Source organism: Salmo salar, chromosome 01 (assembly GCF_965601325.2).
Source record: "Salmo salar chromosome 01, fSalSal1, whole genome shotgun sequence".
Classification (NCBI taxonomy): Eukaryota; Metazoa; Chordata; class Actinopteri; order Salmoniformes; family Salmonidae; genus Salmo; species Salmo salar.
In genome coordinates, this window is record NC_138291.1 from 38,777,322 (window position 1) to 38,793,286 (window position 15,965).

Here is a 15,965-nt window from a genome sequence, read left to right on the forward strand (position 1 = left end):
TGGCCCTGAGGCAGCGAAGCAGCCTCAAACCATGATGCCCCCTCCACCATACTTTACAGTTGGATGATGTTTTGATGTTGGTGTGCTGTGCCTCTTTCTCCACACATAGTGTTGTGTGGGTCTTCCAAACAACTCAACTGTAGTTTTGTCTGTCCACAGAATATTTTGCCAGTAGCTCTGTGGAACATCCAGGTGCACTTTTGCAAACTTCAGACGTGCAGCAATGGTTTTTTTGGACAACAGTGTCTTCTTCCATGGTGTCCTCCCATGAACACCATTCTTGTTTAGTTTTTTACGTATCGTAGACTCGTCAATAGAGATGTTAGCATGTTCCAGAGATTTCTGTAAGTCTTTAGCTGACACTCTAGGATTCTTCTTAACATCATTGAGCATTCTGCGCTGTGCTCTTGCAGTCATCTTTGCAGGACGTCCACTCCTAGGGAGAGTAGCAACAGTGCTGATCTTTCTCCATTTAAAGACAAATTGTCTTAACTGTGGACTGATGAACATCAAGGCTTTTACAGATACTTTTGTATCCCTTTCCAGCTTTATGCAAGTCAACAATTCTTAATCTTAGGTTTTCTGAGATCTCTTTTGTTTGAGGCATGGTTCACATCAGGCAATGCTTCTTGTGAATAGCAAACTCAAATTTTGTGAGTGTTTTTTATAGGGCAAGGCAGCTCTAACCAACATCTCCAATCTCGTCTCATTGATTGGACTCCAGGTTAGCTGACTCCTGACTCCAATTAACTTTTGGAGAAGTCATCAGCCTAAGGGTTCACATACTCTTTCCAACCTACACTGTGAATGTTTAAATGATGTATTCAATATAGACAAGAAAAATACAATAATTTGTGTGTTATTAGTTTAAGCACACTATGTTTGTCTATTGTTGTGACTTAGATGAAGATCAGATAAAATTTGACGACCAATTTATGCAGAAATCTAGGTAATTACAAACGGTTCGTATACTTTTTCTTGCCACTGTAGACTCGGCGCTCCGGTACCACTTGCTGTGCGGTAGCAGAGAGTCTATGACTTCGGTGACTGTCTTTGACAATTTTTTGTGCCTTCGTCTGACTCCGCCTAGTATATACTGTAGGTCCTTGATGGCAGGAAGCTTGTCCACTACAGCCCGTCGATGTTAATGGGAGCCGGTTCGACCCTCCTTTTCCTGTAGTCCACGATCAGCTCTTTTGTCTTGCTCACATTGAGGGAGAGGTTGTTGTTCTGGCACCACACTGCCAGGTCTCTGATCTCCTCCCTATAGGCTGTCTCATCGTTGTCAGGGATTAGGCCTACCACTGTTGTGTCATCAGCAAACTTAATGATGGTGTTGGAGTCGTGCTTGGCCACGCAGTCGTGGGTGAACAGGGAGTACAGGAGGGGACTGAGCACACGTGGCAGATGGGTTGTTGCCTACCCTTACCACCTGGGGGCGGCCCGTCAGGAAGTCCAGGATCCAGTTGCAGAGGGAGGTGTTTAGTCCCAGGGTCTTTAGCTTAGTGATGAGCTTTGTGGGCGCTATGATGTTGAACGCTGAGCTGTAGTCAATGAACATCATTCTCACATAGGTGTTCCTTTTGTCCAGGTGGGAAAGGGCAGTGTGGAGTGCGATTGAGATTGCCTCATCTGTGGATCTGTTGGGGTGGAATGCGAATTGGAGTGGGTCTAGGGTTTCTGGGATGATGGTGTTGATGTGAGCCATGACCAGCATTTCAAAGCACTTCATGGCTACCGACGTGAGTGCTACGGGGCGGTAGTCATTTTGGCAGGTTACCTTGCTTTCTTGGGCACAGGGACTATGGTGTTCCGCTTGAAATGTAGGTATTACAGACTCGGTCAGAGAGATGTTGAAAATGTCAGTGAAGACACTTGCCAGTTGGTCCGCGCATGCTCTGAGTACATGTTCTGGTAATCCGTCTGGCCCCCTGTAGCTCAGTTGGTAGAGCATGGTGTTTGCAACGCCAGGGTTGTGGGTTCGATTCCCACGGGGGGCCAGCAAAAAAATGTATGAAATTGTATGAAATGTATGCATTCACTACTGTAAGTTGCTCTGGATAAGAGCGTCTGCTAAATGACTAAAATGTAAATCTAAAATGTAAATGTTGACCTGTTTAAGGGTCTTGCTCACATTAAAAAATATATATATATTTCACCTCTATTTAACCAGGTAGGCCAGTTGAGAACAAGTTCTCATTTACAACTGCGACCTGGCCAAGATAAAGCAAAGCAGTGCGACGAAAATAATAACACAGAGTTACACATATAAATAAATGTACAGTCAATAACACAAAATAAAATCTGTATACAGTGTGTGCAAATGAAGTAAGGAAGTAAGGCAATACATAGGCCATAGTGGCGAAGTAATTACAATTTAGCAATTGACACTGGAGTGATAGATGTGCAGATCAGGATGTGCAAGTAGAAATACTGGTGTGCAAAAGAGCAGAAAAAAAACAAAAAACAAATATGAGGTAGGTAGTTGGTCGGATGGGCTATTTACAGATGGGCTGTGTACAGCTGCAGTGATCGGTAAGCTGCTTTGACAGCCGATGCTTGAAGTTAGTGAGGGAGATATAAGTCTCCAACTTCAGTGATTTTTGCAATTTGTTCCAGTCATTGGCAGCAGAGAACTGGAAGGAAAGGCGGCCAAAGGAGTTGTTGGCTTTGGGGATGACCAGTGAGATATACCTGCTGGACCGCGTGCTACGGATGGGTGTTGCTATGGGGACCATGAGCTGAGATAAGGCGCAGCTTTACCTAGCAAAGACTTGTAGATGACCTGGAGTCAGTGGGTTTGGCAACGAATATGTAGCGAGGACCAGCCAACGAGAGCATATAGGTCATAATGGTGGGTAGTATATGGTGCTTTGGTGACAAAACGGATGGCACTGTGATAGACTGCAACCAATTTGCTGAGTAGAGTGTTGGAGGCTATTTTGTAAATGACATCGCCGAAGTCAAGGATCGGCAGAATAGTCCGTTTTACGAGGGTATGTTTGGCAGCATGAGTGAAGGAGGCTTTGTTGCGAAATAGGAAGCCGATTCTAGATTTCATTTTGGATTGGAGATGCTTAATATGAGTCTGGAAGGAGAGTTTACAGTCTAGCCAGACACCTAGGTATTTATAGATGTCCACATATTCTAAGTCAGAACCGTCCAGAGTAGTGATGCTAGGCGGGCGGGCGGGTGTGGGCGGCGATCGGTTGAAGAGCATGCATTTAGTTTTACTAGCGTTTAAGAGCAGTTGGAGGCCACGGAGGAGTGTTGTATGGCATTCAAGCTCGTTTGGAGGTTTGTTAACACAGTGTCCAAAGAAGGGCCAGATGTATACAGAATGGTGTCGTCTGAGTAGAGATGGATCAAAGAATCACCCGCAGCAAGAGCGACATCATTGATACATACAGAGAAAATAGTCGGCCCGAGAATTGAAGCCTGTGGCACCCCCATAGAGACTGGCAGAGGTCCGGACAACAAGCCCTCCGATTTGACACACTGAACTCTACCTGAGAAGTAGTTAGTGAACCAGGCGAGGCAGTCATTAGAGAAACCAAGGCTGTTGAGTTTGCCGATAAGAATACGGTGATTAAACAGAGTCAAAAGCCTTGGTCAGGTCGATGAAGACGGCTGCACAGTACTGTTTTTTATCGATGGTGGTTTGATATCGTTTAGGTCCTTGAGCGTGGCTGAGGTGCACCTGTGATAAACTCGGAAACCGGATTGCGTGGAGAAAGTACTGTGGGATTCGAGACGGTCGGTGATCTGTTTGTACACTTGGCTTTTATAGACTTTTGAAGACTTGGGCCAGTTGCTGCGGGGGGTGCAGAGCTGTTGGCCAGGGTTGGGGTAGCCAGGTGAAAGCGTGGCCAACTGGAGAGAAATGCTTATTGGAATTCTCAATTATCGTGGATTTATCGGTGGTGACAGTGTTTCCTAGCCTCAGTGCAGTGGGCAGCTGAGAGGAGGTGCTCTTATTCTCCATGGACTTTAGTGTCCCAAAACATTTTGGAATTAGTGCTGCAGGATGCAAATTTCTGTTTGAAAAAGCTAGCCTTTGCTTTCCTAACTGACTGTGTATATTGGTTACTGACTTCCCTGAAAAGTTGCATGTCGCGGGGACTATTCGAAGCTAGTGCAGTGCGCCACAGGATGTTTTTGTGCTGGTCAAGGGCAGTCAAGTCTGGAGTGAACCAAGGGCTATATCTGTTCTTAGTTCAATTTTTTTTGAAAGGGGCATGCTTATTTAAGATCAAATCAAATGTATTTATAAAGCCCTTCTTACATCAGCTGATATCTCAAAGTGCTGTACAGAAACCCAGCCTAAAACCCCAAACAGCAAGCAATGCAGGTGTAGAAGCATGGTGGCTAGGAAAAACTCCCTAGAAAGGCCAGAACCTAGGACGAAACCTAGAGAGGAACCAGGCTATGAGGGGTGGCCAGTCCTCTTCTGGCTGTGCCAGGTAGAGATTATAATGGAACATGGCCAAGATGTTCAAATGTTCATAGATGACCAGCAGGGTCAAATAATAATAATCACAGTGGTTGTCGAGGGTGCAACAGGTCAGCACCTCAGGAGTAAATGTCAGGTGGCTTTTCTTAGCCAATCATTAAGAGTATCTCTACTAGAGGTCGACCGATTATGATTTTTCACCGCCGATACCGATTATTGGAGGACCAAAAACCCCGATACAGATTAATCGGCTGATTTAAAAAAAATGAATTTGTAATAATGACAATTACAACAATGCTGAATGAACACTTATTTTAACTTAATATAATACATCAATAAAATCTATTTAGCCTCAAATAAATAATGAAACATGCTCAATTTGGTTTAAATAATGCAAAAACAAAGTGTTGGAGAAGAAAGTAAAAGTGCATTATGTGCCATGTAAGAAAGCTAATGTTTAAGTTCCTTGCTCAGAACATGAGAACATGTGAAAGCTGGTGGTTCCTTTTAACATGAGTCTTCAATATTCCCAGGTAAGAAGTTTTAGGTTGTAGTTATTATAGTAATTATAGGACTATTTCTCTCTATACGATTTGTATTTCATATACCTTTGACTATTGGATGTTCTTATAGGCACTTTAGTATTGCCAGTGTAACAGTATAGCTTCCGTCCCTCTCCTCGCTCCTACCTGTGCTCAAACCAGGAACACATCGACAACAGCCACCCTCGAAGCAGCGTTACCCATGTAGAGCAAGGGGAACAACTACTCCAAGTCTCAGAGCGAGTGACGTTTGAAACGCTATTAGCCCGCACCCGCTAACTAGCTAGCCATTTCATATCGGTTACACCAGCCTCATCTTGGGAGTTGACAGGCTTGAAGTCATAAACAGTGCAATGCATTGCGAAGAGCTGCTGGCAAAACGCACGATAGTGCTGTTTTGAATGAATGCTTACGAGCCTGCTGGTGCCTACCATCGCTCAGTCAGACTGCTCTGTCAAATCATAGACTTAATTATAACATAATAACACACAGAAACACTAGCCTTAGGTCATTAATATGGTCGAATCCGGAAACTATCACGTTTATTCTTTCAGTGAAATACGGAACCGTTCCGTATTTTATCTAACAGGTGGCATCCATAAGTCTAAATATTCCTGTTACATTGCACAACCTTCAATGTTATGTCATAATTACGTAAAATTCTGGCAAATTAGTTTGCAACGAGTCAGGTGGCCCAAACTGTTGCATATACCCTGACTCTGCGTGCAATGAATGGAAGAGAAGTGACACAATTTCACCTGGTTAATATTGCCTGCTAACCTGGATTTCTTTTAGCTAAATATGCAGATTTAAAAATATATGCTTCTGTGTATTGATTTTAAGAAAGGCAGTGATGTTTATGGTTAGGTACAGTCGTGCAACGATTGTGCTTTTTTCGCAAATGCGCTTTTGTTAAATCATCCCCCGTTTGGCGAAGTTGGCTGTCTTTGTTAGGAAGAAATAGTATTCACACAGTTCGCAACGAGCCAGGCGGCCCAAACTGCTGCATATACACTGACTCTGTTGCAGAGGTGACGCATTTTCCCTAGTTAAAAGAAATTCATGTTAGCAGGCAATATTAACTAAATATGCAGGTTTAAAAATATATACTTGTATATTGATTTTAAGAAAGACATTGATGTTTATAGTTAGGTACAAGTTGGAGCAACGACAGTCCTTTTTCGCGAATGCGCACCGCATCGATTATATGCAACACAGGACAGGCTAGATAAACTAGTAATATCATCAACCATGTGTAGTTAACTAGTGATTATGATTAATTGATTGTTTTTTATAAGATAAGTTTAATGCTAGCTAACAACTTACCTTGGCTTCTTACTGCATTCGCGTAACAGGCAGGCTCCTTGTGGAGTGCAATGTAAAGCAGGTGGTTAGAGCGTTGGACTAGTTAACCGTAAGGTTGCAAGATTGAATCCCCAAGCTGACAAGGTAAAAATCTGTCGTTCTGCCCCTGAACAAGGCAGTTAACCCACTGTTCCTAGGCCATCATTGAAAATAAGAATGTGCTCTTAACTGACTTGCCTAGTTAAAAAATATTTATTAAAAAAAAGAAAACAAAAAGAAAACAAAAATCGGCAAATCGGTGGCCAAAAATACCGATTACCGATTGTTATGAAAACTTAAAATCTGCCCTAATTAATCGGCCATTCCGATTAATCGGTCGACCTCTAATCTCTACCGCTCCTGCTGTCTCTACAAAGTTGAAAACAGCAGGTCTGGGACAGGTAGCACGTCCGGTGAACAGGTCAGGGTTCCATAGCCGCAGGCAGAACAGTTGAAACTGGAGCAGCAGCACGGCCAGGTGGACTGGGGACGGCAAGGAGTCATCAGGCCAGGTAGTCCTAGGGCATGGTCCTAGGGCTCAGGTCCTCCGAGAGAGAGAAAGAAAGAATTAGAGAGAGCATACTTAAATTCACACAGGACACCGATAAGACAGGAGAAATACTCCAGATATAACAGACTGACCCTAGCCCCCTGACACATAAACTACTACAGCATAAATACTGGAGGCTGAGACAGGAGGGGTCGGGAGACACTGTGGCCCCATCTGACGATAAACCCGGACAGGGCCAGGATATAACCCCACCCACTTTGCCAAAGCACAGCCCCCACACCACTAGAGGGATATCTTCAACCACCAACTTACCATCCTGAGACAAGGCCGAGTATAGCCCACAAAGATCTCCTCTACGGCACAACCCAAGGGGGGGCGCCAACCCAGACAGGAAGTTCACGTCAGTGACTCAACCCACTCAAGTGACGCACCCCTCCAAGGGACGGCATGGAAGAGCACCAGTAAGCCAGTGACTCAGCCCCTGTAATAGGGTTAGAGGCAGAGAATCCCAGTGGAGAGAGGGGAACCGGCCAGGCAGAGACAGCAAGGGCGGTTCGTTGCTCCAGTGCCTTTCCGTTCACCTTCACACTCCGGGGCCAGACTACACTCAATCATAGGACCTACTGAAGAGATGAGTCTTCAATAAAGACTTAAAGGTTGAGACCGAGTCTGCGTCTCTCACATGGGTAGGCAGACCATTCCATAAAAATGGAGCTCTATAGGGGAAAGCCCTGTCTCCAGCTGTTTGCTTAGAAATTCTAGGGACAGTTTGGAGGCCTGCGTCTTATGACTGTAGTATACGTGTAGGTATGGTGAAAAAGGTGAGGTGAGGAAGGCACTTTTGAAGAACAACCAGGCATCCTCTACTGATGGGATGAGGTCAATATCCTTCCAGGATACCCGAGCCAGATCTATTAGAAAGACTTGCTCGCAGGAGTGTTTTAGGGAGCGTTTGACAGTGATGAGGGGTGGTCGCTGAGATCCTGGTTGAAAACAGCTGAGGTGTATTTAGAGGGCAAGTTGGTCAGGATGATATCTATGAGGGTGCCCATGTTTACGGATTTGGGGTTGTACCTGGTAGGTTCCTTGATAGCTTGAGTGAGATTGAGGGCATCTAGTTTTGATTGTAGGATGGCCGGGGTGTTAAGCATATCCCAGTTTAGGTCACCTAAATGTACGACCTCTGACGATAGATGGGGGGCAATCAATTCACATATGGTGTCCAGGGCACAGCTGGGAGCTGAGGGAGGTTTATAACTAGCGGCAACAGTGAGAGACTTATTTCTGGAGAGATGGATTTTTAAAAGTAGTAGCTTGAACTGTTTGGGCATAGACTTGGATTGTAGGACAGAACTCTGCAGGCAATCTCTGCAGTAGATTGCAACTCCGCCCCCTTTAGCAGTTCTATCTTGACGGAAAATGTTGTAATTGGGGATGGACATTTCAGAATTTTTGGTGGCCTTCCTAAGCCAGGATTCAGACATGGCTAGGACATCAGGGTTGGCGGAGTGTGCTAAAGCAGTGAATAAAGCAAACGTAGGGAGGAGGCTTCTGATGTTAACATGCATGAACCCAAGGCTTTTCCGGTTACAGAAGTCAACAAATGAGAGCTGCTTGGGGACACACAGGGCCTGGGTTAATCTCTACATCAACAGAGGAGGAGTAGGATAAGGGTACGGCTAAAGGCTTTAAGAACTGGTCGTCTAGTGCGTTCGGAACAGTAAAAGGAGCAGACTTCTGGGTGTGGTAGGATGGATTTAGGGCATAATGCACAGACAAGGGCATGGTAGGGTGCAAGTACAGTGGAGGTAAACCTAGGCATTGAGTGACGATGAGAGAGGCTGCAACTCTGGAAGCGCCAGTTAAGCTAGGTGCGATCTCCGCATGTGTGGGGGGTGGGGCAAGGGAGCTAACCGAGGCATGTAGAGTGGGACTAGGGGCTCCGCAGTAAAACAAAACAAGGAGAGCTACCTTAAACAACAGTATACAAGGCATATTGACATTCGAGGGAGGCATAAAGCAATCACAGGTGTTGATTGGGAAGGCTAAGAAGACAACGGGTAAACAGCTAAGACAACAACAACGGGTAAATGGCGATGAATGGGCAGAGAGGGTCAGTTAGCTACACACAGGGCCTGAGTTCGAGGCTGGGGCCGAGAGATAAACAAAATGAAGTACCGTGTTAATGAACAGTCCAATAGGCATCAGCTGTGTAGCCGAGTGATCATAGGATCCAATTAGCAGCAATGGACAAAACAGGCTGGGCAAATGGGAGACACGGCGCTTAGAGAGTTAGCGGGCCGGGGCTAGTAGCTGGGTCCTCACGACATCAACGACGCAGAGGTTGGCTGAGAGCACATCGGCCGAAATACATCAGCAGACCAGTCGTGATGGATCGGCGGGGCTCCGTGTCGACAAAGGGTCCAGGCCAATTGGCAAGAGAGGTATTGTAGTTGGTGTACTTCGTTTGCTAGCCGGGGGAATGGGCCTAGCTCGAGGCTAACTGGTGCTTGTTTCTGGACAAGGGTGTTAGCCACGATAGCCACTCGGTAGCAGCTAGCTAGCGGCGATGATCCGGTGTAATGGTCCAGAGCTTGCGGCAGGAATCCGGTGATGTAATGGGGGAAAAAAGCAGTCCGATATGCTAAAGGCTGATATCGCGCTGTGCAGACTGGCAGATATTATCCGGGCTATCCAGGCTAAAGCGACTGGTGTCTGTGCTAAAGGTAAAGACTGCTAGCAGTGGCTAACAATGACTAAATAACTAGAAGCTACGGAGAGCGTGATCACACAGTGGTCCGGAACAGCTGGTGCTCTCATGCATGCTTCAGTGTTGCTTGCCTCGAAGCGAGCATAAAAGGCATTTAGCTCGTCTGGGAGGCTTGCGTCACTGGGCAGTTCACGGCTGGGTTTCCCTCTGTAGTCCGTAATAGTTGCAAGCCCTGCCATATCTGATGTGTCAGAGCCGGTGTAGTAGGATTCAAACTTAGTCCTGTATTGACGCTTTGCCTGTTTGATGGTTTGTCTGAGGGCATAGCGGGATTTCTTATAAGCGCCCGGATTAGTGTCCCACTCCTTGAAAGTGGATGTTGCCTGTAATCCATGGCTTCTGGTTGGGATAAGTCACCTTAGGGACAACGTCGCCGATGCACTTATTGATGAAGCCGGTGACTGAGGTGGTATGCTCCTCAATGCTATAGGATGAATCCCGGAACATATTCCAGTCTGTGCTAGCAAAACAGTCCTGTAGCGTAGCATCCGCGTCATCTGACCACTTCCGTATTGAGTGAGTCACTGGTACTTCCTGCTTCAGTTTTTGCTTGTAAGCAGGAATCAGGACAATATAATTATGGTCAGATTTACCAAATGGAGGGCGAGGGAGAGCTTTGTATGCGTCTCTGTGTGTGGAGTACAGGTGGTCTAGAGTTTTTTTTCTCCTTTGTTTGCACATGTGACATGCTGGTAGAAATGAGGTAAAACGGATTTAAGTTGGCCTGCATTAAAGTCCCTGGCCACTAGGTGTGCCTCTTCTGGGTGGGCATTTTCTTGTTTGGTTATGGCCATATACAGCTCATTGAGGTGGAAAATATACGGCTACGAATAATATAGATAAGAACTCTCTTGGTAGATCGTGTGGTCTATAGCTTATCATCTTTTCAAAGCTATTAAGGCAATTCTCAATAAAAAGTATTTAAAGGAAAGAGGGGAATTGTTTTCCATTCGGTACTTGTTGTTTGAAGTTATTTACCCTAACCCTATGTTATTTCCTCATCTCTTGTTGCTATGCTCTGTAACTAAAGGATGAGTGGATTATAAAATACTACAGAAAATATAACACCACCAACAATTCAATTCTAATGTGTTTTGATGTATTTTCTCTCCAACCCTCTCCCTCTCTTTCACCCCCTCCCTCTCTCCGCATCTCTCTATCTCTTTCCCTCTCTCGATTGCCCCCCCCCCTCTTCATCCTCTCTCTCTCCTCTCCTCAGTCTCCAAGGTCAGGCGAAGGTTGTGGGGAGGTCGGGGGCCGGGGCCACCAAGGTAGTGGCCCTGTCTCTGACGGCTCATCTGCCTCAAAGACTGGAACCTCCAGGCCCCAGGTCAGGGTACGTATGATGAGCACCGCCACACGCACACACACACCCTCACACGCCCATGCATGCATGCTTGCCCACATAGACACACACACACTAACGGACCCCCTTGGGCTGTGTACTCTACCTGGGAAAATGGCTAAAGGGGTTTCTCCCTGTCATCGTAGCGTTGCATTGCAAACAACACATTTTCCACCTCATTCCATTCTGCAAGTAAGCACATTTAAAAGAAGATTTGCCATTAATTCAAAAGGTGAACTAGTACTCTATTTCTTTTCACCCGTCTCTGCACTAAATGTTCTATGATAGGACATAAAAGCTTATTTTTGGCATTCAGGACTCAAATGCCTCAGTCTAGTAGTCAGACAATGTTATGATTCAAATGACAGGAACTCTAATCTCCACGTGGTGGCACCTTTACCAGCAAATTGGTTTGAAAAGTAGCTATTATCTAACAAGGGATATATATATATATTGGCTGGGGTTAGCCGTTACAAAATGCCCTTTCCTCACTCTCTTTTCATGGCCTCATCAGAAAGTGCTGGAAGAATGAGGGCCTTTGCTTGGGTAGTCAATCATCCTCCCTTATGAAATACGTATCTCACAAAGATGAAGAATACATCAATGACTTCACAGTTTCATTCCATTCCCTTCTGGGAGTCTCTGAGCAAGTTCACATGTACACACAGTACGCATTTAACCTTACCCACGATTATTTTAATACAGTATATATTTATTTTCCACATTTAGCCTTACTCAACTAGAAGTCAGTCACCACAAAGGCAACTCACCTCAGAACTATATATATATATATTCATGGCTCTGTATCCCTCCGTGGTATGAACAAACTGTTACTGAAGGGAGAGTTGCATTTAGTAATGTAGTGATGTCATCCCCAAATAGGCACCCCTGGGGCTAAACACTCTGCTGTCTCCCCTCTGTGAGTCCCCCCCTGTCCCCCCTCTCCCCCGCTGTCCCCACGCTGTCCCATGCCAGCCCTCAGGGCAGGACACGTGAGCCCCAGCCGAGCCCCGGTAGTCTGTACACACACACACACACACACACACACACACACACACACACACACACACACACACACACACACACACACACACACACACACACACACACACCGCTGCTGCAGGTGAGCCAGTCATGTCCCCATGCGAGTCCCAGCCTCAGAGAGCACAGAAAACGACACACAGTAGTCAGATACACAGCTGTATCTGACCCCTGTAGCACCGCCTCGTCTGGCCCACTTGATCAGCCTTGCTGCACGCCACAACACTATAAAAGGGGAACAGGTGCAATAAGGCCAATGATGAATACAGACTATGAAGCACTGCTAGATGAATCAGCGGTCTGTGGTTTAGAGACTCATTTAACTAGTAGTTTTGTTGTCTATACTGCAGAGGTATTGTGTCACAGCATTGTTTGTTGAAATACTGTATGTACATTGAGGACAAATGTTTCAAATTCTTACCCTTCATATTGTGTTTTTGAGAATATGTGATGTTGGATTGTAACATCACTGGCAGTGTTTGTGTGAGCTGGTCACTACTAAATTAGGGGGAATTTTTGAAAAGTTAAAATAGGTATAGAACAGTAGTGTGTTATGATAACTTACTAATTCACTGACATTGGAATGGATTGTTGTGTTCTTTTGTTTACAGAGACTATCAGGGAGTGTTTCCACAGCCACCTCCAAAACTCAGCTGTGAGAGAGGAGTGAAGTGCCTGTGTGCAGTGTCCATCCTGGTGGTCTGTGGCCTGGGCTGGGCTCTCTCCCTGGTCCCCCTGTTCCCCTGGTGCATGGCTCTGTCCAGACTGCTCTCCAGCTTCCTCCTCTTCCTGCTGGCTGCTGTAACGCTGACCCCTGACCTTTGACCCCCACCGTCCTTTGCTCCTCCAATCCTGTCCCAGACTGGAACTGAGCTACCTCACTGCTCTTCCGACCACCATGCAAACCCCACGTCCATTTCTCACCACACACACACACACACACACACACACACACACACACACACACACACACACACACACACACACACACACACACACACACACACACACACACACACACACACACACACTTATTCCGCCAGTTTGCATGGCATTTCTCACTATCTCACCGGTACTGTACAACCAGCTGCAGATGTTATAAGCCCAGGGCACAAGTTTCCTTGTTTGCTGCATCAGAACAAAGTAGGGTAAAATTTGAAGAGGACACATGGAGTGGAGGAATCCTATGAGAACAACACTGCTGAGAGTTCCACAGAGTTCTGAGACTTTCAGCTCCATGACAACGTGTGTTAAGAAAGAGAGAGAAGAGAGTGATTGTGTTGGCGCTCAACTGATGAAGGAAATGGAAGTTGGACCGATGTCATAATGAAAGGCAAAAGCAAGTAGATCTATCTATGCAACACGTCCCAGGTTGGAAACAGCTGAACAGTGTTGTGTAGTATAAGATTGATGACGACTGTTGACTTAAATTCAGTATATATCTGCCATTTCCTTTTTTTTATTGCTAAGACATAGAGGAACGGTACGAGGGAAGGTTTTAAACGTAAAAAATGTGTGCCTTGCTATTGTTGTTTCTTATACCTTTTGTTAAAACACTGCTTACCCAGTTAGGTGTTCAAAAGATGTAGAGAAAGAAAAAAAGGACAACCGGCAAGGTTGAAACAGGCATCTGTTTCTATGTATACGATCTCCGACCTTGACGTATAATAATGGTGTACATGCTTTGTGTTTAGTGTAAAATTGTACGCGTTCTGTGATGTGGAATATTATGGGCCTTAAAGTGCTAGACTGCATGGTTAATAAATATACAAACATGTTGAGAAATAAACGTTATTCATTGGAAACCATTGGATTACATGCCTGTTCTGTATGTGATTCACCTTAAACATGTACAAGCATCTTTCAGCGTTCATCATTTCTCCTCCTTCCACTATAGACACAAAAGTGGAACATTAAATGAGAAATAAGGAAAATGGGTCTGGGTCTAGGCCGTCATTGGGGATTCCAGGAGTTAGTACTGCGAAAAGCAGGTGATTGACAAGACTGATTGAGGTTATATGAAAACAGATGTTTAGGGATGTCATTGAATGTTAACTACAAAAAAAATATATGAAGTGTATGCCAGCATCCTAAATGGCACCCTATACCCTATATAGTGCACTACCATTGACCAGAGCCCTATGGGGCCTGGTCAAAAGTTGTGTACTATAGGGAATATGGACACACTGTATGTTAGCAAGTGTATAGGCATTACATTGACCACGGTGCGAGTGTGGCCTGCCACACAGACATTAGCATGAGTAATTGGTTGTTTACAGGAGGTGTTGATGATCCTGAAGACGATAGGACAGGAGAAATTATACTCTGGGCCCATCAGCCAATCAGCTGCGGAGGTACATCCCCGACATGCTCCCCCCCCACACACACACACACACACACACACACACACACACACACACACACACACACACACACACACACACACACTGCTCAACAACCAATCAACTTTTCCCTGATTGCTTATACTAGCCTTGATGACAAACCCTTTACTGTAATCGTCTATTTGGTCTCATGGAAGATGCTAGTTTGTTGATGAGTGTGCTCCTACATCAGATCAAATCAGACAGAAAAGGGAATAGTATTCATTGTTTATAAAATGACTATGTATGTGAATATTACGTAAAACAATCGTTTCCTGTCATCAGTTGCCATGTTACAACCTCTTGATCTAGCAAAGTGCAGAATACAGAATAAAAACATTGCATGTTATATCACATTATGAGGTATTTGATTACTGTTGCTTTCCTTGTACTTCTATCTTATTAATAGGAAAGTTGCCAAATAGTTTTTTATTCTTATCTGTTGCTTGACTGATAGGATTAATAAATTAGAATGGAAATGCATTCCTACATTGTCCTCAAAGAAACATAATGTGGTAGAAAAAAAGAAAAGAAATGTGCCTTTTTGCAATTATCACGATATTTTTTGTAAGAAATGGAAATAACTTTAAAGGGAATAAAGGTCATGTGTATCGAACCATTGTGGCTTTGCAATTACCACCAGTCAAAATGTTGATTTGGGGTCTTTGCTTAAGCATGGATGGCAAAATGAATAAGATGGCTGGCTACTCTTTGTTGAAAAGATCACACATGATTACGCCACATCAAAAAGACAAGAAGGGAAATCATTTTTCTGTGTAGAAAGTTAGGAAAGGGAGGGATGAAAGAGTCCTGTTATTTAAATGTCACAAACTTTGGGGAAATATTTTGGGGCGTGGTTGTACTGTGCGTCAAGTTTTTTCTCTAATGAACTTAGGATAGTAATGAGTCAAGGCAAAGGTTTTACATTGCAGTCTGATGTAAAACATTCAAGTATTTTAGTAGCATTCAGTAAGTATCCGTCATCGTTGATGGCCTTGTGTGCTTTTGAGAGCTTTCACGGTCTTCCGTTCATTTCCAGAGATGGATAGAATCATTTCCTCATCATCAAAATGCCAATGTACTTTAATCTGGAAAAGGAAAAGAAAATGGGGGTATGAATTGAAAACAGATTCGCTTAAGCTTGTGTGCTACATTATAGGCGTATGTATAGCGAGGCTATTAGAGACTCCCACGTTGTTCACTATGACAATCAATGTGAGCGATGACAAGCCTGTACATTGGCACACACACACACAAAATAACAAAATGTGCCATGTGAAAGTCATATGCTGAACAAAAAGTTTAACAATTGGAAAAGAGCTGTGAAAAGAATGTTAAAGTGGGCAAAACACAAGACAACCAGGTGTGAGTTGATCATTGTGGTATACAGTGGCAGACATCAGCTGTGTGTGTGTGTGTGTGTGTGTGTGTGTGTGTGTGTGTGTGTGTGTGTGTGTGTGTGTGTGTGTGTGTGTGTGTGTGTGTGTGTGTGTGTGTGTGTGAGGGTGTGGGCGATGACAGGGGTGCTGGCCCCATCAGTGGACCAGGGATTGTGCTGAGTGTGTTCATGTAATTTGA

The 15,965-nt window shown here is 44.7% G+C and overlaps 1 protein-coding gene and 1 non-coding gene across 3 annotated transcripts in view; both read left to right on the plus strand.

Moving 5' to 3' along the window:
* The window catches only part of akap6 (A-kinase anchoring protein 6), a 189,622-nt gene extending 175,811 nt beyond the window's left edge, over nt 1–13,811 (plus strand). For both annotated transcript variants that reach the window (XM_014194357.3, XM_014194363.3), the window contains exons 14-15: nt 10,840–10,956; nt 12,618–13,811. In XM_014194357.3, the coding sequence (XP_014049832.3) occupies nt 10,840–10,956; nt 12,618–12,665 (165 nt within the window). In that variant the 3' untranslated portion in view covers nt 12,666–13,811. The remainder of the gene's footprint in view (nt 1–10,839; nt 10,957–12,617) is intronic.
* Nucleotides 1,926–2,001, plus strand: trnaa-ugc (transfer RNA alanine (anticodon UGC)). Its single transcript has one exon. It is a non-coding gene; the product is annotated as a tRNA-Ala (tRNA).
* Nucleotides 13,812–15,965: the final 2,154 nt, after the last annotated feature.